At 37.8% G+C, this 26883-nt stretch overlaps 1 protein-coding gene across 1 annotated transcript in view; it reads left to right on the forward strand.

Moving 5' to 3' along the window:
* The first annotated feature begins 1786 nt into the window (after nt 1-1786).
* The window catches only part of cntn2 (contactin 2), a 34577-nt gene continuing 9480 nt past the window's right edge, over nt 1787-26883 (forward strand). Inside the window, exons 1-14 of the mRNA XM_051913176.1 lie at nt 1787-2057; nt 15407-15520; nt 18267-18408; nt 20223-20398; nt 20525-20620; nt 20737-20949; nt 21066-21168; nt 21294-21475; nt 22590-22726; nt 23023-23152; nt 23365-23515; nt 23639-23766; nt 26103-26278; nt 26748-26868. Of these exons, the coding sequence (XP_051769136.1) occupies nt 15463-15520; nt 18267-18408; nt 20223-20398; nt 20525-20620; nt 20737-20949; nt 21066-21168; nt 21294-21475; nt 22590-22726; nt 23023-23152; nt 23365-23515; nt 23639-23766; nt 26103-26278; nt 26748-26868 (1813 nt within the window). The 5' untranslated portion in view covers nt 1787-2057; nt 15407-15462. The remainder of the gene's footprint in view (nt 2058-15406; nt 15521-18266; nt 18409-20222; nt 20399-20524; nt 20621-20736; nt 20950-21065; nt 21169-21293; nt 21476-22589; nt 22727-23022; nt 23153-23364; nt 23516-23638; nt 23767-26102; nt 26279-26747; nt 26869-26883) is intronic.

The raw sequence follows: 26883 nt of genomic DNA on the forward strand, positions 1-26883 counted from the left end.
ATTATGCCTGTATATTTGTGCTCCACTGTCCAATTTTTCAAAACCAATTATACAAGAGAAAGAAATTGGATGTCATATCCATATGCTGTATATCTTTGTTCTTTAAAGAAAACATCCTTTGGCATTTTATCAAATGAGTGATATTCTGAAGTTTGGCTTGGAGTATTAAAACAAAATTTCTTCAAAAGAAATTTTCTCTCAGAGTCAAGCCATTAATTTTTTCAATCTATAATGTGTCTTTTCTTACAGATCTCTTGTGAATACAAGTATTGCCAATAAAAAGGTTAAGAAAATCTCAAAGGAGATATTTTATTGCTTGGATGTTGCACTTTTATTGCTCATTAGCTTTAACTGAGTTAGGTTTCATGAAAGTATCAACTTTTTTCAAAACTTTCTCCTTTAATTCCTCCAGAGGATAGACACATTTTAAACAAATTTTGACATACAGTAGGCCTAAGTCTAGAATTATATCATTTGGTCTTCATATTGAGATATCTTATTTGTCATTGTAGATTCACGCTTAAAAGTAATGGTCCCAACTGGGGTTTTTTCCCAGCAATGCCATAGACATACCATTTTGGGTTCCCCAAAGAGCCTTTCAGTGAACAATTCTTAGAAGAAACTCTGTTTTTCTTAGTGTGAAGAACATTTAAACAATCTAAAGAAGGGTTTTACACTATATAAAACCTTTGTGCAATGGAAAGTCTCTTCATGGAACCAATAAAGAACCTTTATGTTTTAAGACTATTGATATCTTGGCAAAACTGAGCACAATTTGAGACACTGTTAAGATCTCTTCTATGCTGTAGAGGATTATTAACCTTTTTCAGAAGTAACATCTGAAAAATTGCTGCCCATTCTCCATTTAAACAGTTGTAACCAACACACTCTAATGGCAGTTTAAGTTTTGGCAAATTGATGGGACAAAATTGGCAAATTGGTTTTGGCAGAAAAAAAAAAGTCACATTTACCATTGCTCTGCTAAATTTTGCCCCCAAAATCCAGTCAAGAATCAACATGCTCGGGAATTTCGCACAAAGGTGAAAAATTTCCGCACATAAATTTCGCAGTGGGCACTTGACTATTGTGCTTCATACATCGCAAATTTTGCTAATGTGACCATGCCTAATTCATATTAATTCTTATGATCTAATTCTTATGTTTTCATTCGATCTGCTTATAGGCCTATACTCGCTCTTTCTAACATTTTTACCATTCCATATGAATGACAGCGTACAAAATCATACGCCACCTCATTAACTAGTTAAGTTTTCTCATGAGATCAGGTTGATTGAGATATTGAAAAGACCTCATTCGTGATTTTTCTGTGGAAAGAAACAAACCTAATTTCAGTCCATTAGAATAAAACAAGTAGGCCTTTTCTGTGGCTTACTGTTTTGCATAAATGTTCAATTCTACTTTCAGAGAGAAAAGTATTTGTATGCAGCAGCATTGTGTAAGATTATTCAGACATTATTCAGCATCTTTATGAATCAGTGGCGGTGGGAATAAATAACAATCTGAACACAGACGGTATGCTTTCCTTGAGATCTGAGCGTGTGCATATTGTGCCACTGGGGTTTCATTACAGAGGTGTGAAGGAGTGTGTTAGTGTAGTATTTGTGTGTGTGGACTGGTGGGGGAAGGGAACACTTTACCTCTTTTGAGGAAACCTTCTACCTTCTTTGTGTACCTTCAGTGTGTATTAAAATAAAAAAGAGGTTAATTTACTTGGTTTGCATTAATCGTATTCCCTCATTTGAATCAAATATAGCGTGAGAGGGAGGGGAGAGGGAGAGCTGAGAGGGAGTGGGAGGGGAATGATTTAGGCTATCATGAAAGGAAGATAGAGACAGAGTGAGGAAGAGGGATCGTGTCGTGCAGACGACAGCATCCTTATTTCAACGGGGGCTGCAGTTGCTTGGTAAAGAGAGAGAAAAAATTGTAACATTAGAAAAGGCCAGTGGCCGTTATTGACGCAGCGCGCGGCATCAGCAGCGTCACTGGTGGAGGAAGAGAGACGCGAGCACGTCCTCATTTAAAGCTGTTTTACAAAGGTAAGAAAGCGCTTTTAAAAACGAAACCGTAATAATTCACTTAACAATTTAATTTATATTGCCTTCAAATTGATGTTTGGCTTTTTTGAGGGACTATTTTAGGACGACACGCGTTGTGTTTATAGTCTGCCCTGAGAATTGAAGCGTCCCATTATAATCTATTTGAAAGGGATTGCGCAATACTGTATAGCGGAAATATTATTATTTGGTAATATTTAGGTTATCTGTGTCACACTGCAGTTATTAGGAGACCAATATGGAATAAACACGTTTATTGTAGAATAATGTGGCGAACTGGTGTAAACGGATAGTGGCGGCGTTTTGTTTACACGGGAGTGACGACCCTCATTGAAATCATAGCGGCTGATAGACAGGCATGTCTATCACCTGTGCAAACAACTGGCCAAAGTCAACCTAAATTAGGCTACTGTTTAAAGAAGTCTGTTATATACCATTACCAGAAGTGTTATTATAATGAAGTCATGTGGCAATTGTAACACTAAAACGTTCTGTATTGAATTAAAAACTACTTAATAATGTGGAGAGGAGACCGGGGCTAGTTGTCACAGAAGGAAGTTTTGAGGTAAATGTCCAATTACACAAATGTGTGGTTTGCCTAGCAGTGTTTTTGTATCTTGGTTTGAGACACCTTGTGCAAAATTTGACAGGTTGTCACATTGTTATTATTACTGGGGCAAGTTGCTCCATGTGGGTTAAATTAAATAAATTTTTCATTAATGTTTTTGTTTCATAATAGTTTAATTTAGCTAAAAATCCTATAACAATCATTTTCCATGGACAATAATTGTTACAATGTTAAATAGCTTTTTTATGTATGTAGGTATGTATCTATACAGAAATTTTCTTTCAGAAATAAACTATACATGTTTAAGAATTTGGTCCGTAGCCTTGAAAAATTATTCAGGAAGTTGAAATAATAAATTAAAGGATAACAATAAAGGCATTTACTGTAAGTCGCCTTCAGCAACATGTTGTAAAGAATGCAGACCCGTGTCTGAACAAACTGCTCCAGTTCATAAATTCTGATCATACACAAAAGCTGACCAAGGTCAGTATCTCCCAATACTAACCGCCTTGTTCTGTGACTCAGCCTAATGGCACGAAATTCTCGCTCATGTATCGGGGTTTTATTCTGTTCTTATCAGTTGAATCTGCAGTACTTCAGAAAAGATGTCCTGTTACTGAGAACCAACTGAATCATTTTAGGCATGTTTTTCATCATGCATTTTGCACCATGCTTTTCAGTGGGTTTCCCTTTGAGTTTTGTTCTTCACTCTGTTTTCCTTGTAAGCACTTTGAGCTCTTTAATCTCTGCCTGCCTCTTTCATGCTATCTGAAGCACCAGAAGTATTGTATCGAAGTTAGATCTAATAAGCATGACCATAAACTGAACTTGACCGGTCTTTCACATCATAAATGAGTCCTGATTTTAGTCAAGCTGTATTTTGAAAACTGTCAAGGTAATTTGGGCAAAGCAATAGAGGTAGTATATAAATGGTCAATGACTCAGGTTTATTGGTGACAGAGAACATTTCAGAGGCGTTTTGGAGGCTGGGGACAGTCATGGCCAGGGGTTAAACCTGATAGTGACAGACCAAGCAGCGCCAGCAAATTAAAGCTCAGTGAAGCACTGTGGAAAAGTACACCATGGACTGCTAATGCTGGCCCGCAGCAGCCCCATCAGTGTGCTCAGGTGTGCGGCTAGAACCAAAAATGCGAAACAGTGAGAGACTGAGAAGGAAAAAAAATCTGGCAGACTCTGATTTTGGCAGACTTATGACCTAGAATTTTTTATAAAATAATTCATGTAAATATAGCTTCACAATCTACTGGAATGAGGGCGTGTGCTATATCCACCCAGGCTCATAAAACATTTACAAGATCCCCATGCTTTCAGAAGCAGATGAGGTTGAGCGATTGAGTAGACTCATACCGCCGGGCAGAGGTGTGTTCAGATATTTTTGACCGGTGTGGCCCTTGTGGGTCATTTCATTCTTTGGTGATGTAGAAAAAAATAGCCCAACATGCCTCATAAAAATAATACATCCAATTTATAATGTGCTTTTCTTATACCCAAAATATTGCAAAATGTGTAGCAACAGAACAGGTAACCTCGCTAAGCAATATATGCATGAACTACCGTTCAAAAGTCTCTTACGCTACCCAAGGCTGCATTTATGTGGTAAAAAATACAGTACAGTAATATTGTGAAATATTACAATTTAAAATAATTAGAATTTTAATATAAAATACTAATACAAAGCTGAATTTTTAGCATCATTACTCCAGTCTTCAGTGTCACATGATCCTTCAGATTATTATCAATTATCAATGAATATTATTATTATTATCAATGCGGAAAACAGTTGTGCTGCTTAATATTTTTGTGGAAACCGTGATGCGTTTTTTCGGGATTCTTTGATGAGAACAGCATTTATTTAAAATATAAATCTTTTGTAACATTATTAATGTTTTTCATGTCATTTTCGATCAATTTCAATTTGATCAATGCATCCTTGCCGAGTAAAATTTCTTTAAAATAAAAAATCTTACTGACTCCAAATTTGGAATGGTAGTTTTAGTGTTACATGATTAATATCTTCACATTGACTTTTCATTGGAAGTTGAAATTAAGCATTACAAATATTAAACCATATGCTAATTGACATTTTTGTGTATTTTGTCTACTTGAATATGCAGGGTGCTCTATTATTATTATTATTATTATTTGTCAATATCTTTGGCTGTTGAATTGCTCCTCACTGTTTTTCTTATCATTATGTGCAATTTTAAACACTGAAAGTAGTCAAAAATATGTTTTTACTGTTTGTATTTGTATACAATATAATATGTGACCCTGAACCACAAAATCAGACATAAGGGTCCATTTTTTTTAAATTGAGATTTATACATCATCTGAAAGCTGAATAAATAAGCTTTCCATTGATTTAAGGTTTGTTAGGAGAAAAATATTTGGCTGAGATACAACTATTTGAAAATCTGGAATCTGAGCGAGCAAAAAAATCTAAATATTTAGAAAATCGAAGTTCAAATCAAGTCCTTAGCAATGCATATCCACTCACAAAAATAAATATATTTACAGTAGGAAATGTACAAAATATCTTCATGGAACATGATCTTTACTTAATTTCCTAATGATTTTTGGCATAAAAGAAAAATCGATATTTTTTTTCCCATACAGTGTATTGTTGGCTATTGCTACAAATATACCCGTGCAACTTGTTTTGTGGTCCAGGGTCACATATATTATTTTTTGATTTTAAGGGCACACCTCAAAATCTCAATATTTTTAAATTTTAAATGCACACTTCAAAATCCTTCCTGGTCAATCATAGCTTTGCATTTTGGAGTGGCAACTGGGCTGACCAATCAAATTTCTTGGGTGGCTTGGTCATTTGGACACACCCCTTTAGCTAAGTAATTAAGTTGAGGTGGGCCCTAAATCACCCACTCACTATTAATGCTTTATTAGTCAGTCCCTACTCGTAGAACAGTCTGTCTCAATCTATCTGTTGCTACGCTGCTTGCTGTTTACTCCCAAAAACTTGAAAGAACTGAGGGATATTCTGTGCCTCAAAAAATAATGGTTTCCAAGCTGATTTGCTACTGAAATGTCAAGGTTAGGACCTGTGATTCAGCTCTGATCAATAAACCTATTTCTGCAACTGGGCAGCTGGCAAACTTTTAGCTAGTCCACATGATTAATTTGTTCATGTTGTGAAGTGTTTGAATGACTCTTGTCAAATACTTTGTCAAATACCCTTAAAATGTGTTTTATGTGGTAACATAATTAAACATGTTTTAATCAAGTCAAATTATTTATTTAATATAACAGAAAGAATATTTTTAAACTAGAAATTAGCTCAGTAAGGCAACAAATGGCTGTTTTTTTTAACAGGTCTCATAATTACCCCTGCATTTTAAAATTGAAATAATTACACATTTTTGCTTTAAATATAATTTTACAATATCATTATTAAACACTTCTTTCTATATTCACATTTCATAAGTGGTAGCTAAAAGACACTTCTAGAAAGCTAAAGTAACCCAGTAACCCTTTTATGGATCATGGATGAAGTGAGAATGAGATGCATCCGCAGCACTGTGAGAATCTGTGTTAATATGAGATGAAATTAGATTAGTATAGGAGCTGGTACATTCCTGTCCAGCTGCTGAAAAATGATCCTATAGAGAGCAGGAGCATTGAAGCCATGAACTCAGGCAGTCAGGATGATGTGCTAACTGAAGATAAGTTTTAACTGAAGCCAAGTGAATCTGAACTGAAGCATCACATATATTTGAAAGACTCATTCATCCATAAGAGTGTGTACTTACTTAACCCTGAACTGCACACATCCAGGTCATGAGTGCCTTTAGCAGTTCACCCATTCACTGGGAGTGCCAATAAAAACATCTGATCAAATAAAGAGGGGGAGTTCACTGGGAAGGTCAGAGACCACAAGGTCAGATGTCTTTGTCAGAGGGTGATAAAGGTCAAGGACCTCCACATCTGTTGGGTTATGGGGGTCTCGTTGAGATATGGCGGTAGAGAGAATGGATGGTCCTGTGTCTGAGGGCGGAGGTGGCAAATGAGGAGGACTGGGGAGTTTCTCAGTTCTCTGATCTCTACTGTGAAGTGCTCAAGTACAGATGAGCTTCTGTTTTGTGTCCTGCAATGAGCACTTCTGGGATATAGAGTGGTCATTGTTCTCATCCAGGCATTGCTGCTGCAGATGCCGTATCTGTCAGTGAGAACATGCCATGCTCCAATTGAAGTCACTGAGCATCGTAATTGCCGTCTCTCCCTCGGTACGGCCATCCACCGCCCCAGTATCATCTGTTTTAATGGGTCTTATCACAGTAAATGTGTTAAAGAGAGAGTTCTCCCTGCAGTCTGTCCTGGTCTCTTCACTATGAGACCAGTAACATTTGTTTCAGTCAAAAGAATAGTTGAATAGTTAGCTGGATTATTAACGATATTATGGTTAAAATAAAGGACTGTGAATTGATTACAAATGTATTACAAGATTATATGCAATTCAAAAGTGGGGGGTCAGTAAGATTTTTAAATAATTTAATACTTCTATTAAGCAAGGACTTAATGAATTGATCAAAAGTGACAGTAAAGACAAATATTTATATTCAAATAAATGCAGGTCTTTGGAACTTTCTATTCATCAAAGGATCCTGAAAAAATTTATCAACACCGCATAAAATGTTAAGTTGCACAACTGTTTTAAACATTGATAATAATAATAAATGTTACTTGAGCACCAAATCAGCATAATAGAATTTCTAAAAGATCATGTAACACTGAAGACTGGAGTAATTGATGCTGAACATTTAGTTTTTCCATCAGGAAAAAATAACATTTTAAAATATATTAAATCAGAAAATGTTTAAGAAATGTAAAATAGGAAATGTAGCCTTGTGAGCATATATGACTTTCAAAAAAAATATAAATATATATATCTTACCAACCACAAACAATTGAAACGTAATATATATAATTTCCATATCATCAAACTTGGGAGGATCTGTATTTTAAAATTCTGGCTAATACAAATAAGCTAATAATTATCTTCATATTATATAATCTGATACTTATTTTCCTGTGATAACGGATAAAAGGCTGATATTAAATTTATATTCTTTCATTGAAATAAAAAAAAGACAATAAAAATCTAAAATTAGTCATTTTAAATGTTAAGTGAATTTAGGCATCACAAAATGAATGTACAGTTCACAGTTAAAATATTAATTGTAAAGGATTAGTTCACTTTAAAATGAAAATTAGCCCAAGATTTACTCACCCTCAAGCCATCCTAGGTGTATATGACTCTCTTCTTTCTGATGAACACAATCAGAGTTATATTAATAAATATCCTGATGTGTCCAAGCTTCATAATGGCAGTGAACAGGGGCAATGATTTTGAAGCTCAAGAAAATGCATCCATCCATCATAAATGTACTCCACACAGCTCCGGGGGGTTAATAAAGGCCTTCTGAAGTGAAGCGATGCATTTGTGTAAGGAAAATATCCATATTTAAGAAGCTATAGGCTAAAGTATAGCTTCCACCAGACCGCCTTCCGTATTCAACTTAGGAAGAAAGTGTAACGCCTCTCGCAGTTCAAAACGCTTACACTACGTCCTACGCCTTCCATATTCAACATACGAAAAAAGTGTAACTGACGCGATGTCAGTTATGCTTTTTCGTAAGTTGAATATGGAAGGCTGTCTAGTGGAAGCTAGATATTTTACTTCATAACTTGTTAAATATGGATATTTTTCTTACACAAACACATCGCTTCACTTCAGAAGGCCTTAATTTAATATTTACTAAAGGTTACATTTAACAATGCTATCATATTATTAGTGTTTTTAAAGATTAACTGTGAGTTAGTGTTATGTTCTCCTAAAGGAAGGACCCAAAAGTAGAAAAATGCTCAACTTCACTTTGTTACAACACAAAAAACAGTGCGAGCAAAAACTGGGCTCCGAACCAACTCTGGGCAATGGGCAAAGGGAAACAGGCTGGGATAGAAATCCAGATCAGTCCATCAGCATATAATATCCCATAGTGAGGTGAGAGTTGAGGTCAGACAAACAGAGAGAGTAAACAAGGGGCAGAGAAATCCAACCTCACAGTTTAGATCAGACTGATAGTCAGAACCGCAAGACAGTCCAAGCAGGCACGCAGTGTACTGAGAGAGAATCCAGACTCCAGAACCGGGTAAGATGGTCAAAACCAGGAAAGCTGTCCAAGACCGGAGAGTTCTAGCAGGCACACAGGCCATGGCAACACAAAAAGAAAAACGTAAGCAAAAAAAAAAAAAAAAAAACTAAACAAATCAAACAGGGATCCCAAACGGGAAAAGAGGCTGGAAACACAAAACACACTGGCAGAGAAGAGAGCAGAGGGAAACAAAGGATATAGCAGAGAAATTGAGAAACAGGCGAGCAATAACGAGCAGCTGCGCTGATTGCAGAGCACAGTCACACGTTAAAGAGACAGAAACAAAACAAGAGAAAAGAAAACAAAAGGAGCGATCAAACCTGAGTCCTGACAGTTAGATGATGGTAGGGTTGTCAGGTTACCTGATTTCAGTAGTTGGTACCAATACCAGTAAAATTTCACGATTCTCGGAACCAATTTGGGTACCAGACCAACTGCTGAATTAAGAACTTCCCGTTTTGTCTTGTCCGTTGGTTATCACTCAATCATCGCAGTTCTGCAAATTCAGTCGTGCATTTAAATATGGTTGTCAATCCAGAAACTTTGCACAGTTTGCAGTGTATTTAGCAACATGAACAACTAAATTTGTATTGAGATTGTGAATGGGTAATAAATAGAAAGCAAGAGAAGAGCCCTCCCTTAATAATCACTAAGGCTGTCAAAAAAGCTATCTTGATTGTACAATAAATCTCTTACATTTACATTGTGTTTACACTTTGGTTATAATGAAAGGATTGGCGAGTGTGCGTCTCGTGTTGAATGAACAAAACAAAACCTCATGCTTTTCAGCTGTGTTAAGTGAATTCTGACTAGCACCTCTGATAGACCATTGCGTTTACGCGTTCATCAGATATGATTGTGATTGGCTGCAATGGTCAGCACACTGTATATAGAAACCTTTGATGCTCAATTGAAAGCAGCGTCTATCGGAGGAATATACCTGGTACTCGGTACTACCGGTACTGCAGAAATGCTGGTACCGTCAGCGTCAGTTTTTCAGTACTGACCGGTAGTACCTGTACGTTTGACGACCCTAGATGATGGTAAAAGTAATGAAAATATAACGTAGGGGACATGAGCATGAACAAATAAACATCCACTATCAACAATAGTTCATAACTGATATGGTGCCAATATATTGTACATATTGTTACAGGAGGGCTAGTGAGTACACATGAATAAGAACAACAAATCAGGAATTAGATCTGTCAATGTTTAACTTTTCTTCCTCAAATTAAACTGTTCAAAGAATGTTCCTTTTGAGATATGGGACAAGAAGAGACTATAATCTGCCTTTTGAAGGTCACCATATTTCAGCCTTTTCCCTCTTCAAAAAGACAAGCATATCATCATACTCTATGAAGTGAGCCAAGCTATTACAGGACATTTCGTCTTGTCGGGCTGTCAACACTCACAGACTATCATGTTGATATTTCAGTTACAGGAGGGCTAGTGGGTCCACATGAGGCTGTTTGTCTTCTCAGGTCTTCCGCCCTCACACACTTTCTCTTGTGAGTTTGATACATTGCCGTGGCCTTCAGGGCCCAGACTGGCACCACCTTATGTACCATCTGCAGGGCACGGGGAGGAAATGAGGTGCCGTTAAATGTGTGGATGCATATAAGGACAATTGAAACAGGTGGTGCACAAGCTGCCACTGTAGTTTTATATACTGAATGTGTGCATCATGCAAATTTAATGTTTATGGGTGATTCTTCATTTAGGGCCACATTTGACTGCTTGAAATCTTGAAGAATGAAACTTAATTAAAATGATATGATCAAATTCTGACCACTTATGACACCAAATAAAGCTACTCTCAGATCATCATACAGAAATCTTAAAATTAATGACATTTTGATCTTCAAACCATTGCAGTGACCTGCCTTTTTCTTATTTTCATGATAAAACATTTTTTGGGGAGAAAAAAAATGTTGTACAGACTGAAATTACTTTTTTCTTTTTTTTTTTCTTTTTACTTTTTAACGCATTAGATAGGCCCAAAATAATGAAATTCTGGTCAATGTAGTATTTATACAATCATTGTAGGGGACCAAACTGAAGAATCACTCGTATTAAGTCTTGAATATGTGTCCTAAAGTCCATTGCAAATCTGCAGTACAAATTAGAAATACTTGTTGAAATACAAATTGAGAGGTGCCACAGTGCAGCTTAATACCAATTAGGAGGATCAAGCTTTGCTTAGTGAAAATATCATATTTGCAAATGAAACATACCATTGTTTAGACTAAGCAATTTTAGCACAGGTCTTAAGATCTGTGAAATCTGAGCCATTCCAACTTGAGCAGAGATCTAGTTTCAGATGTTCACACAAGCCAAGGCAAAAACAGCATATTAAGCTGATGATTCTTTTCACCACCGTCTGCCATGCTGTACCCAGCCTCAGCACTTTCCTAGCATCTGTGCTTTCCTGTCTATTTTGGTGGCTCCAATTAGAGTGACTGTGACAGTAAGGTAGTCCTGAGGTACATTATATCAGCAGGTGACAGCTCAATATATGGGCCATGGACAGCCACACAATGTTCAATACAAGCAAACTTAAATTGCTGGTATAGTTTTCTGAATGAAAGGTACCACACTCATATTAGTCAAATATGTCACTTGTTAATTAGCATCATTGAGTCCTTGGCTTTAGTTTACAATAAAACCCATGCTCCTTTCTTTTTGGATAGCATCTCTTTAAACCTCATTTGTTATTTCTTTTGATTATTGCCGCTTCAGTGAGTGACAGCTAGGTGAAATATTGAGAAAGGCAAGACTTAAATAATGCATGGCACAAGCCTAAGAGGCAGTATGTCAGCAGAGTCAATGAGCCCTTGCAGGATTTGTAGAGTCTTAAAGTTGTCATCATTGGGAACCACTACAACATATAAAAAACTAAAGACTTTGTTAAAAGTGCTTGGTTTAAATTAAAACTTATTATGGTAAAAAAAAAAAAAAAAATATATATATATATTTTGATTCTGAATGTGTAATGACAATGATTAGCTAATGACAAAATTAGCTTTCATGCAAGTCTATAGGGCTGCACAGAGTAGAATAAAAAATGCAATGGAAAATGTCATGGTTGACACAAGATGTTAGTATTCATGTGCAAGTGTGCCGTATCCCATTCATGACCCAATAAACAACCTTATGCCCCTGTGTTTCATTTCAGTACATGTCTGGATAGAAACATAATAAGGCTACGGTAAGCTCGGGTAATCTCTTGGTTGTATCTGTTAATTACACATTGCCAGTTACACTTTAATTATGCTCTTTGTTTTATTGTCACGGTTCATAGATTCTAGGCTTAATGGCATAGTCGTTATAATGATTGGGTTTAATGTATCCAGGACTTTCAGTCTGAAAACAGTAAGTTCGAGCTTTGTGTCACTGTTCAGACACTCACTCAGATGACTCACTGCTCTGAGCAAACAATCACAGCAAACAGCTAATCATGGCATGAATACTCATGAAAGGATCCTCATGGTGTTGAATCCACAGACCTGTGGTTTTAGATTTGCTGTGGAGTGACTCATAAGTCACATAAGTATTTATTTTCTTGTTAGATAATTGGTAAGGGAGGCACCTGTGAATGCAACACGGTAAACCAACGTAGTTTTCAAATAAGTGTCTTTGACATCTGCTTTTTTCAAAAACATATAGATGTGCCTTTTCTGCATGGATCATCATTATAATTCCTCCCATCATTGCTGTTTTAGCCCTAACTATCAAGTGCTAACTTTATCAGCAAACTCGGATTGCAAACACTGAATATTTATTCGGTGACAAGGCCATGACTTCGGGACACTGAGCCGTACATTTTAGATCAGTCTTGGATTGGTTCAGTGAATACCAATTTGATTTACTTTAGGGATATATTAAGACCCTCTAGATATTTCTTGCTGTATCAGCTGAAATATATAGGATTTTGGCTGTTTGTAGACTTTTTAAGCATAAAGGTATGTAGACTGATAAAAAATTCTTTAGATATGTTTTTTTTTTCTTGTGAAGTCTCTACATGGACGTCTGACTTAAATAGGCCACCTGCTGGGAAATATCCATTTTGGGGGGGGTGGGAGTGGGGGGTTTGTCCCATTAGCAGATGTCAGGGCGGCAGTAAAAGAGTCATTGCCCTAGGCAGTCCTTGAGTCCTACAAGAAACTTGACTTTTTATAGAGAAAAGGAAGTACTTGGAGATGAATGTATGATGGTAGGCAAGGATAGAATGGCCATAGGGAACACTAGGACATTTTCAGATGGGCTCTCATGGGCAGAATGTCCAAACCAATTTACATTTACAAAGCAAATATATAATAGGATTTAAAGGGAGGAAAAAACTCACAGACTGGTCCATACAAGCTGCAACGATGGTAGTCTCAGCCTCAGACGTCACACCCATGGACCGCTGGCTGAACGTCTGATGCATATGCCACAGAATTGTCGTAATCTGATTGGTTGAATTCTTCAGAATTTCCAGAAGATGTGTGTCACGTTCTATACCAGTGCATCCAGATACAAAGCTGTCATGACAGCTTCTTCTTATGGCAGAAGAAAGCCATTTTGTTTACAACCGTTACAATGAGCACTTATCCGGGTCAATTTTATGCTGGATTTTCAAAAGTATGTGAAGTTCACAGCACCAATGTTGCATCATTATTGCTGTAAAATTTCATGACGTTCTTGCAAGCAATGTTCAGTAGAAGTAATGTGAATCAAGTTAATTGCAATCCTGTTACTTAGTTACTTAGAAAAACACGTTTTTCAATTCACTTTATCAGTAGGATAGTACTAAATACATTGTCATGCTCACTCTGTTTCTATGTGTAGAATTTGTTACCAACTGAAAGCACTCAGCCGTGCTCCCTCATACTGGCTGGACAAGCTGTTATGATTCTCCTCAGCTCTGAGGTTTGAAACAGACACAGCAAAATAAGAGATTTTAACAGAACAGTGTTTGAAAGAGAGGCATGATTCACTGTAGGGAGGTGTGAACCTGAGAAATACACAAAGATCTGGATAACTGGTTTCAAAATGCAATCAAATGCACCCCCACTACTTAGATTATTTTAAATAAGCATGTTTTTCCAGGATTTAAACGTTGAATTTTTTTTATAGTATAATTTTGTTGTTTAAAGTGTTGATTTTGCAATATTAAAACAACAATTTAAGAATAAAAAAATAAAAATAGCAAACTGTAAAAAATAGAATTTTATTTTAAATATAGTATATACGTATTTTATTTTATTTAAAGGAATATAGTGAAAAAAATTTTGAATTATAAGCATGTGATAGTGGGGAATTTTTGCACTGTTTTCGGGTCCCAGGCTATCACTGATGATAGAGAAGGGAAGACGGACTGCAAAGAAATGTTATTAGCTATGTGTGTTTGAGGCCATATACTGTAAATCAAAGTGTAACAGAGAACTCACTCAAATTTGAAGCATTGGTGATTTGTGCATTCCTTGATAAACATTCCTCTCATATTCATGCAAAAATCTACTGCGGCATGAAGAAAGAAGCCACATCCTGGCAGCCAGCACACTATACCATGCTAAGTAGAGTGCGGTTGAAAAGACTGTGACAACACACTAAATAGTGCTTATAAAACAAGCATTTGAGTGCAGTCAGGTGGCAATCAGAGTCTTGTTTGGTGTAATTAAGAAATTTCTCTGATGAAAGCCCCTCTCTCTCTCTTTTAAACCTCTACAAACGACTGCTGGGATGCTTCTAGAGGACTGTTCACATCACAAACAGCACATCTGTGCTGGTGCTTCGTGGTTTTCGACTTCGCCTGCAGACTTTGCGGGAGACGCAGAGCAGCGGCCCTTGCTGCGATTGCCATTACTTGAGCCAAGAAAAAGATGTGCAATTGCCAATTACAGGGCTGGTGGTGGGGGGTTATGTTGCACAGTGGAGGAAACAATCCTGCAGATGTGAGGACCGGATGGCGAATGGTGCAAAACAGCTGCTGCCCAGCGCTTTCTTGTCAATTTAGCCGTAAAACAATTTGAGGAACATGCCCCTGTTTTATTAGCCCCGGCTCCGAGCCGTGCATCAGCAGGTGACACATCAGGGTGAATATGACAGTGTAGAACAGGTTTTCATGGTGTCAGAAGAGTACAGTGTCAGAATAACTCAGAATCTGTCGCCAATTGAAAACACATGGCCATGCATCCTCACATTGGTTAGACCAGGCTATTATGATTCTCCTCTGCTGTGAGGTTTGAAAAGGACAAAGAAAAACAGAATATATCCACAGCAAGCTTTATTAACTAGAAGCCTATACTGCTGAACGAAACTCATCTCAGACCAGCCTCAGTCTCAACTAGGGATGAAACTGTTACGGTTTGATGATAAACCACGATAAAAATTTTGACAGTATTACAATTTCATATTTTAATGTTCATGCAAACAAAAAGTGCATAGTGCTGCTATTTGCTGGTTTTCAAAACAACTTCACATGATGAAATGATTTCAGTGTGTGCCGTTTCATCTCTAATCTCAACCAAGGTTTTTTTTTTTTTTTTTTTTGGAGTGTCATCTGGGTTTCTTTTTTTCCCTAGGTTTCCCTGTTTTTCCCTGAAAGCATCTCTCGTCTGGGTGTGGTTGCGGTAAGAGGATGAGGATTCTGTTGTGTCTGCTGTCTCTCAGCTCTCTGGCTCTGAGCTACGCATTGGGTAAGTATGATGTGATCTGATGTCTTCCATCATCTCATCTCATTCAAGATCCCATTTGCAAACATACTTAGCCCTTCCCCCATTAGCCAAACTTCGTTACCACTCACACATTGTTTTTTTTCTGTATTCCCCCCGCTCCAGCATTTCCTTGTTAAAACATCATTGAAATGTACGTTGTCACTTTGATGGTGTCTGGGATGTGTGGTTTTAGGGTTGTGCATCAGTGGGGGGCCACAAATTCAAATTAATTATTCATTGTGTTATCTTAGATCAGTGGGCAGAAGGGATTTGATTTACTTGAGATGTGTTTTTGTCGGCTGAAGTAATCCAGGGCCCATTAAACATTGATAAAAATGGGGTTTTGTCCATAATGCTATTAACTTGGCAAACGGCACTCTAGTCAAAGTTATCCTAGTCTCACAGACATAAAATGTGGTCCACTTTGCAGCAAATTGTGGCCAGGAACTGCTGTCTGACCGACATAAGTGACCAAGCAATGTTTTATCTGAAATGGTTGATTCCACAAAAAAAAAAAAAAAAAAAAAAAAAAATACCGGATTAGCAGTTTCAATGCGACTAGGAAAAACAAAATTAGCAGAAATGTAAGCTTATACAAAAATTGTAAGTACCACCTATTTCACAGACCTTTTTGCTAGACCTGTATTGCTCATTGTTCAGTTATAGTACATACACAACCATTTAAAAGTTTGGGGTCAGTATGGTTCAGTACTCAGTGCAGTTTTTGAAAGAAGAGTCTTATGAAAAGACCAAGACTGCATTTATTTGATCAAAAATACAGTTAAACTGTAACATTGTAAAATGTCAAAGGGACAGTTCACTCAAAAATTAAAATTCTGTCAGCCTCATGTCATTTCAAACACATAAGACTTTCTTTGGTCTTCGAAACGCAAGAGATTTCTGTCCCTCCATTGACAGTCCACGCATACCATTTTGACGCTTCAAAAAGTTTGTAAAGAGGTGAACGGAAGCTCAAGTATGCTTGCTTGACATGAAAGAACCAATGAGGTTCATTCTAGTGTATTACGCAGCATGTTTGAGCTTCCGCAAGAACCAATGAGGTTTGTTCTCGCGCATCACGCAAGTACAGTTGAGCTTCTGTTTATTTTCGCTGATCAATATTTCTATATGTGTATAAAAGCCTAAATTCAATATGTTCATCATATAAAGCGATCACATCTCCAGAAAATTTGGACTAAACCCGTTTCATGATTCTTAAAATGAAAGAAAAAAACTGAATTGTCAGTGTAAACAGCAAAAACTGTGTAATGGGCATGGAAAGGAACAAATAATGTGAGAATATACACAATTACTGTGTTTCAGTCTAGTCCACAGAAGTAACTACACATAGAAACTGTGATGATCTGTTGAGAGACTTCAGTGAAAAAGAACTTAAGTGGCAGTTTGGATCTATTTATCCCCATTACTGGAAGCAGCTAACACACCACTGAATTTCACTGTAATCTCAGAGCAGAAAACCTCCCGGGGAGCTGGTTCCCCTTCTCAACTCATCTGTCCTCCTCTGCCTCTCTCTTATTGCCCTACATTCCTGTGGGTCTCACTAGAACTGCATACACACACTCATTTGAACACGCACATGCATATATATATATATATATATATATATATATATATACACGCCTGTGCATGTAGATCTCCAATGAATTTTAAATTACAAATTCATAAATCTAAGCATACACACAGTCACTGAAAAAAATCTTAATCTATTCAATTTTAAAAAAGTATTTTTTTTCTTGTTTTAAGTATGTTTAAGAATGATGTTTTACTGGAAAACAAAATAAATCCATCAGATAAAACTTGTTTTGATCATTTTTTCTTCTTAAAAATTCTGTTTACTATTCATAAACCTTGTTCAATTTTGTTAGATTTATTTAATTATTATTATTTGCCAGTGGGGTAAAACATCTCTGAAAACAAGTCTTAATATCTTATGCAATTTACTAAATATAAATCTATCTTGTTTTAAGGATGTTATATACTTTCACTGGAAAACAAGACAAAAATACTGATTATTTTTTGTAGTACTCAAATCCATCACAAGCTGCACAGTCCCAAATCCATAAGAAAAAAACATTTCTTTAAGAGTAAAAAAAGCAAAATTACAAATGCAGATGCGCACACTGACAAGTTCCCAAATAATCCAAACTCATTCTTGACCCAATTCATAATGCATCAGATGCATTCACGGCTACCTGAAGACTTTACTGTATGTCTTCAAACTCCCCATTCCCCCGTTCTGTCTGAGTGCATGCAATTATATCTGACAGCTTGTATCCCCTGCTGACTTTCCCCGGGTGGAGAACACTCCCATACTGAGTGCAAATACACTGTAGTTGTTAGGCACGCATGGCCCCCCGTATCTGTCTGTTTGGTATAGTACTCTAGCTGTCAAAAGAGGCAGTACAAAAGACCTGAGCGTGACAAGACTACTTGAGATACATTACTCTCAAGGATATTTTACTATACCCTTGACTTTTATTTAGTGTGCTTTTAGTAGTTAATAATCTGGGGATATAACCAGAAGGTTGTTGGTTCAAACCCTTTGAAGAATGATCTTCATGTAAAAAGGCCATTAACACTACAAGCTAGAGTCCTGTTTTGTTTTAACAAAAAAAACCTCTTTTTTTTTTTTTTTTTTGGTAAAAATGTGACCATGTTTGTTGAAATGTTTCTCTCAGACAGTGTTTGTGTGCACTTTCCTTTGTAGGTGGGGATGTGTGTGTGTCAGGTCATGACAGTGGGCCGGTGTTTGAAGAGCAGCCATATAGTCTGATTTACCCTGAGGGGATGCCAGAAGGCAAGGTGACCCTGAGCTGCCAGGCTCGCGCCAGCCCTGCTGCTATTTACCGGTACTCAGATCAGATTTTTGTCACTTACACTTTATTGAACAAAACAGGACCTTTACTTACTGTACTTAGTATGACCTGTCCTTTTAACGCAGACATTGTAGAAAGTATTTGTACAAAAATAAAGTATTTAAAAAATCGAAACATACTTAAAACAAGATACGATTACTTCTGGAAGATAAATACATTACAGTTAAAAACATTTGTGGTGTTTATAAAACAAGTCTTATGTTCGGAAAGGGTGCATTTATTGATCAGAAATGCAGTAAAAACAGTAATACTGTGAAATATTATTACAATTTAAAATAACTGTTTTCTGTTTTAATATATTTTAAAATGTAATTTATTCCTGTGATGTCAAATCTGAGTTTTCAACATCATTACTTCAGTCTTCAGTGTCACATGATGCTTCAGAAATCATTCTAATGTGGTGATTTGGTGCTCAAGAAACAATTCTTATTATTATCAGTGTTGAAAACAGTTGTGGTGCTTAATATTATTGTTGAAACGGTGATACATATTTTTCAGGATTCTTTGATGAACAGAAAGTTTTAAAGAACAACATTTATTTTAAAAATAGAAATCGTGTGTAATATTATAAATGTCTTTACTGTTACTTTTGATCAATTTAATGCATCTTTGCTGAACAAAAGTATCATTTTCTTAAAAAAAAAAAAAAAAAAAAACTTACTGACCCCAAGCTTTTGTAATGTAATTTTTTAACATAATGAGACTTAAAGGGTTAGTTCACCCAAAAATGAAAATGCTGTCATTAATTACTCACCCTCGTGCCGTTTTACACCCGTAAGACCTTCGTTGATCTTCGGAACACAAATTAAGATATTTTTGTTTAAATCCGATGGCTCCGTGAGGCCTACATAGGGAGCAATGACATTTCCTCTCTCAAGATCCATAAAGGTACTAAAAACATATTTAAATCAGTTCATGTGAGTACAGTGGTTCAATATTAATATTATAAAGTGACGAGAATATTTTTGGTGCACCAAAAAAAAAAAAAAAAAACGACTTATTTAGTGATGGCCGATTTCAAAACACTGCTTCAGGAAGATTCGGAGCGTTATGAATCAGCGTGTCGAATCATGATTCGGATCGCGTGTGAAACCGCCAAACTGCTGAAATCACGTGACTTTGGCGCTCCGAACTGCGGATTCGACACGCTGATTCATAACGCTCCGAAGCTTCCTGACGCAGTGTTTTGAAATTGACCATCACTAAATAATTTGTTATTTTGTTTTTTTTGGTGCACCAAAAATATTCTCGTCACTTTATAATATTAATATTGAACCACTATACTCACATGAACTGATTTAAATATGTTTTTAGTATCTTTATGGATCTTGAGAGAGGAAATGTCATTGCTCCCTATGTAGGCCTCACGGAGCCATCGGATTTCAACAAAAATATCTCAATTTGCATTCTGAAGATTAACGAAGGTCTTACGGGTCTGGAACGGCATGAGGGTGAGTAATAAATGACAGAATTTTAATTTTTGGGTGAACTAACCCTTTAAGTTATTTTTCTCACAAATTTATGCTTACAAAAAAACAAACAAAACAAAACTATTTGTCACTGGGGTATGAAAAATAAACCTGATTCAAGATATATTCTCTGAAAAAATGTTTCAATATACAAGTTTGCTTCTTAAGTATTTAAAAAACTCCTTAAAAAAACTATTTTTAAATACATTGTCTGCAAAGTGTACTACTTGTTTGCCACTAATAAATAAATGATTGATTATCCACTTTTTGACCATCTCCTGGCTATTGAAGTTAGATCTCATATGTGATTTCTCACAGGTGGCGTGTGAATGGCACTGAAATAGCATTTGTTGAGGATTCGCAGTACACACAGGTCGCAGGAAACCTTGTGATCAATAATCCTCAGCATGGGCGAGATGGTGGGTCATACCAGTGTCTCGCCATCAACCGCTGTGGCACCATTGTTAGCCGTGTGGCTAACCTCAAATTCGGCTGTGAGTACAACTCAAACAATTACCGTTGTCCAAGTGTGAAAATTAGGCCTTTCTGGATAAAAGCATCTAGATGAAATTGCACACTACCGCTGCGGATTATTGTTGTGTTTTTTTTTTTTTTTTCAGATCTCCATGATTTTCCTCCTGAGAGCAGAAGCCCTCAGACGGTCCATGAGGGTATGGGAACCTTCCTTGCCTGCCAGCCACCAGCTCATTACCCAGGTATGCACAGACACACTATCAGTTAGCAAAACATTTCACTCTGTATTTAACCTGATCAGTATATTTATTTCCTCAAATGTTAATATTACATCTTGCATCAATTTGCTACCACCAAGCTTTGTCCTACCGCTGGTTCATCAATGAGTTCCCCAACTTCATCCAGCCAGAGGCAGGCAGATGGTTTGTTTCTCAGGTGACGGGTAACTTATACCTTGCTAATGCTAAAGCCAATGACACGGGCAACTATTTCTGCTTCACCACCATCAATATGGACATCAGCACCAAGAGCATCTTCAGCAAAGCCGTCCAGCTCACTGTTTACCCTGAAGGTTAGTTCAAAGCTCTATTTCCCTCTGAAACATGAAACAAGCTCAGCTACTTGCTGTTATCAAAATGACATTTTATAAAAATACATCTTATATCTTGTTTTTTTCCTTTGGTACAGCAAACCCAAGGAAAGCCTCCCCGAATATCCGAGTGCGTTTTCCTGCTGAGACATACGCATTATCAGGACAAACTGCACAGCTGGAATGTTTTGCCTATGGCAAGTAAGTCCCTTTTAGCTCCCCACTTCCCTTCGGAGATCACTGCTACATCGGTTCAACATAATCCATAACTCAGTCAGCTATAAAAATGGAATGTTTTTCTCTAACATCATCTCGCTCGCTCTTAGTCCCATTCCTAAAATCCGCTGGAGGAAGGTGGATGGGATTTTGCCCCCTAAAGTCGGAGCAAGTGTAGAAGGACCCATCCTAATTATTCCTGAGCTGAATTTTGATGACGAGGGCATGTATGAGTGTGAGGTTTACAACTTAGAGGGCCGTGAGACACACCAGGGACGCATCTCTGTGCAAGGTAGGCATGACGTCAGAACTAGATTGATATTTTCTAAAAGATTTTCCTCTCATTACCTTTAGTAGAAGTTTGATGTGACATAAAATGTTGTGTATGACAGTGTTGTTATTGTTAACTAAAAGTATTAAAAATTGTTTTCGTTCATTGAAATAAAATAAAACATAAATATTAGATGAAAAACTTAAAGTGGCCCAGAAAACTCTGTGGCATCTCTGCATAGAATTGATGTATAGCTAAGCTTTCTCCTTGCGTAACAGAGATTCAAGTTGCATTTCTTGATGCAGCAGCAGACTGGGTTAAGTGACAATGGTTTTCCAAAGTACTCCAGAGCCCATGTGGTTATTTTTAACACACCAGCATGACAGTTTCTCATACAATGCCATTTGAGGCCTCGAAGGTCACGCACATTCAACAGAGCCTTGTCCTACACGGACTAAGATTTATTTGAATTCCCTGAATCTCTTAACAATATTATGTATGGAAGATGGTGAAAGACCTAAATTCTTTGCAATCTTGCATTGAGAAACGTGATTTTTGAATTGCCTGACAATTCTCTTATGAAATTTGGCACAAAGTGGTGAGCCATCTTTGCTTGCAAAGACGGAGCCTTTAAAAGTAAAAGTGATCCTTTTATACCCAAACACAATACACTCACCTATCATTACCAATTCACCTGCTAATTGCGGACTGTTTCAAAACATAACTTGGATATTCTATAATCTTTTCACTTTTATTCTGCTTCTGTCCCAACTTTTTTCGAGTGTGTTGCGACCATCAAAATCAAAATTTGTTTATATTTACAAAATACAATTAAGTTGCTTTGTGAAAACATTGGAAATCTTTTCTTTATGATTTTATTAGTTAAATAAAGGTTCAAAAGAATTAACAAATCACAGATTCTTGATTTTGTTGCATTTTACATTTTTTTTCAACAAATGGGGTTGTAGTAAAATGAAATGAAACTGAAAACATTAAAGTAATAGCTAAATTAAAATATTAAGAAATACTATAATAGTATGTATAAATAATGCTAAAATAATACACTGGTGTATAAGAAATTAAATGAATACTTCTTTGTCTAATAAGTGTACTGATGTGTGTTCTCGCTTTCCAGCCCAGCCTGAGTGGCTTCAGGTCATGAGTGACTCTGAGGTGGAAATCAGTTCAGAGCTACAGTGGAGCTGTGCCGCTGCGGGCAAACCAAGACCCACCATTCGCTGGCTCCGTAACGGACAGCCCCTCATCACACAGGTCAGCCATGTACACACACACGCACACAAGCACACTGTAGCTGGATTGTCATCTGACAATGTGTGTGTTATCAGAAATGAACAGGACCTCTAGCTGTCAAGACTCAGACTGATATATGTTAACTTGTTTTTAGAAAACTCTTCATGTCTTGGAGGCAGTGAGATGTGACAGTGAATAACCTGCTCATTTTCTTTCTTCAGCTGTAGGTAGATTGACAAGAGAAATGTTGTGTGGCCCTCTGCTGGCATTAATATGCATGTGCATCATGTCACTTACACAAACATAACTGTGTGCAGGACCGTGTGGAAGTGAATAACGGGCGTCTGAGGATCGGTAACCTCGCCCTGGAGGATTCTGGGATGTATCAATGTGTGGCCGAAAACAAACACGGCACCATTTACTCAAACGCTGAGCTCAGAGTTCAAGGTGAGCACAACTGAATCGCAACATGAAAACAAATCAGAATATTATTTGATAAACATTAACATGTTTGTCTTGTTATCTACCTTAATGCACTTCAGATCCCCTTCTGCCTATCCAGTCATGCCTGAACCCCAGTTATAGTATGATCTGTGTTTAAATCCTCTCTGTGTGGTTACCCATCTCCCTTCCTGCCCCGTCCTGTCACCCTATTTCAGTCCAGGCTCCGGACTTCAGGTTAAATCCAGTGCGTAAGCTGGTCCCTGCTGCCCGTGGTGGACAGGTTAAAATGGAGTGTAAACCTCGGGCGGCTCCCAAACCCACTCTCTTCTGGAGTCGTGGCACAGAGCTACTGACCAATAGTACTAGGTAATCCAGTAATGAAGTGTTTCAAAGACCTCCTAAATGTTTCAAACTCAAGGTTTGTGAGTTTGTTTGAAGATGCTTTGAGTATAGTGATCTCAAAAAGACCATATGATGAACTCTGTCCAGGATAACAGTCACTCCAGATGGGGTTCTGTGGATCTTCAACATCAGTCGTGCAGATGAGGGGAAGTACACCTGCTTTGCAGAAAACTACCTTGGCAAGGCCAACAGCACAGGACACCTGTCTGTCAGAGGTAACATAACCTACTTTTTTTGGTTTATCTATTTTAAAGGTCTCAGCTCTGCTGAAAAATCCAGCTAAAACCAGCCTAAGCTGGTTGGCTGGTCTTAGCTGGTTTAAGCTGGAAGTAGCTGGTTTTAGCTGGTCTCCCAGCCTGGGTTAGCTGGTGTTCAGCTGGTTTAAGCTGGTCTCCCAACCTCTCAGTCTCCTAGCTAACCAAAACCCCTCTAAAACCAGCTATGACCAGGTTGGGAGACCAGCTAAAACCAGCCTGACCAGCTTAGGCTGGTTTTAGCTGGATTTTTCAGCAGGGAGGTCATCTGTTTGGCACTAAATATTAGTGCCAAACAGATAACCTGGCCGTGTGCTGAAGGATTGTGCAGAAGAGCTCAAAGATGTCCTCTCAGACATCTTTAACATCTCTTTGAGCCAGGCTGTTGTCCCAACATGCTTTAAAGCTACCACAATTATACCAGTCCCCAAGAAACCACCTCCATCTGTCTTCAATGACTACTGTCCTGTTGCACTGACTCCTATTGTCATGAAGTGCTTTGAACGGATAGTCATGCAACACATCAAAACCATCCTACCTCCCTCCTTGGACCTCTTCAAGTTCGCATATCGGGCGAACCGGTCCACTGATGATGCAGTTTCTACTGCTCTTTACTTAGCTCTTTCTCACTTGGAAACAAAGGATCCTTATGTGAGAATGCTTTTCATAGACTTTAGTTCAGCATTTAACACCATTATCCCACAGCAGCTAATACAAAAACTGGACCGACTTGGCCTGAACACCTCCCTGTGCAACTGGCTGTTGGATTTTCTTACTGGGAGACCACAGGCAGTTCGGGTTGGCAAAAACACATCCAGCACCATCACAATGAATACAGGGGCACCCCAAGGATGTGTTCTTAGCTCCCTGCTTTTCACCTTGCTAACCCATGACTGCACACCAATGTACAGCACTAATCACTTTGTTAAATTTGCGGACGACACAACTGTGGTGGGTCTCATCAGCAACAATGACAAGACAAACTACAGAAATGAGGTATGCCAACTGGCCAGGTGGTGCAGCGACAACAGTCTATCTCTAAATGTAGAGAAAACAATGGAGATTGTGGTAGACTTTCGGAGAGTACGCACTCAGCACCCCCCTCTGACCATCAACAGTGCTGCTGTGGAGAGGGTGAGCAGCACCAAGTTTCTGGGTGTGCACATAACTAAGGACATCTCCTGGACCGTAAACACTGCATCATTGGTGAAGAAAGCCCAACAGTGCCTCTATTTTCTCCGCAAACTGAGGAAAGCCAGAGTTCCGGTACCCATCATGCGTTCATTTTATTGTGGCACTATTGAAAGCATCTTGAGCAGCTGCATCATTGTGTGGTTTGGTAACTGCACTATCCACAACCAGAAATCCCTGTAGTGCATAGTAAATACAGCAGAAAAGATTGTCGGTGCCACACTACCTTCCCTCAAGGATATTTATAATATCCGATTAACCCGGAAAGCAATGAGCATAGTGGGCGATTCAACCCACCTGGCCATCTGGGAGGAGGTTCTGGAGTCTCCAGGCCCGAACCACTAGACTGAAGAACAGTTTTATTCACCAGGCCGTCAGAAAGTTGAACTCTCTACCCTCTCTGCCTTCTGCTCCCAGATGCACTGAACTGTAACTTTCCATCCCCTAACATACATGCACACACCTAATCACAAAATGCACTAGTCACTTTATAAATTGCTGCTCTCTCTTTTGCATACTGTTGCACTATAATGTAAGCATATTTAAATTCCTATGTAATATGTTTTTTTTGTATGTATTGTATTGTATTTTATTTTATTTATTTTTCAGTCTTGTTTTGTGTTATGTTGGTGATTTATATTGTGGGTCTGAGGGAAACGTAATTTCACATTTAAACATATAGTAGAATTGACAAATAAAGATGAATTGAGATTGAACTGAATTGAATTATAACAGCTGCGAATGTGTTTACATCCACAATTTTGCACAGATTACTCTTGGAAATGTGTAATATCACGTAAAACCAATAAACAGTGTTTTGTTATGGGGAAAGGTCATTAACGGTTAAGAAAAATCTGGACTTTTCTCGACACGCCTAGACTTTTTAGCCTAGTTGCAAGTAAACACCTTTATCATCTGTCTGTCTGCACATTCATTCTGCACATATCTTCTGTTATGCCTCAATATCATGCCTGAGTGCATTTTCAGCTTATTGATCTGCGTCTAAACCTTTAAAATGCTAATTTTAGTAGTCATCAGCATTTTATTGTGGACTCAAATGCGTTCAGTGTATAAAGTTATGTTTTTCACCTTGTTCTGTCAAACAGATGCCACAAAAATCACACTAGCACCCTCTAATGCTGACATCAATCAGGGTGAAAATGTCACTTTGCAATGCCATGCATCACATGACCCTACTATGGACCTCACCTTCACCTGGGCCCTCAATGGAGTTCTCTTGGACCTAGAGGAACCAAATGGACACTATCGGCGCATGGAGGGGGTGAGCACTTGGCATGAAAGAATGTTTAAAAACTCTAAACTGTAAACATTTTTTTTTTTTCATCTAAAGGCAACTTAGAGCTCTTTAAAAACTGCATAGCCGCTCTCTGACAACCACCCACAACACTTAGCAGACAAATACCACTTACACTTTCTTCATAAAATGTGAAAATCTAGTTATGTTCTTAATATTTAAAATTAGCAAGATTAGTAAAACCATCTGAATTTGTATTCCAATAGCAGCAGGCTCCTCTCACACTCTGAGATTAGTTCTAATAGGATTCACTTCAAAGTAAATCCCTTTTAGACATGATACAGTCCATTTTAAAATCCAAATCTGAAGCCTCGACAGATTAGGCACTTAAAAAACAAAAAAACAAAAAAAAAAACATAATAAATGCTTTTAAAAAGTTAAAGTGGGCTAATACTCCTTTCTAATAAAGTTTTCCTTTCACTGTCACTCTATACAGAAAGAGACGATCGGTGACCTGGTGATTATGAACGGACAGCTCAGTCATGCTGGGACATACACCTGCACGGCCCAGACGGTGGTGGACAGTGCGGTGGCCTCGGCCAAGCTAGTCGTGAGGGGTGAGGGCTTCCAGC

This window comes from Ctenopharyngodon idella, chromosome 11 (assembly GCF_019924925.1).
Source record: "Ctenopharyngodon idella isolate HZGC_01 chromosome 11, HZGC01, whole genome shotgun sequence".
NCBI lineage: Eukaryota > Metazoa > Chordata > Actinopteri > Cypriniformes > Xenocyprididae > Ctenopharyngodon > Ctenopharyngodon idella.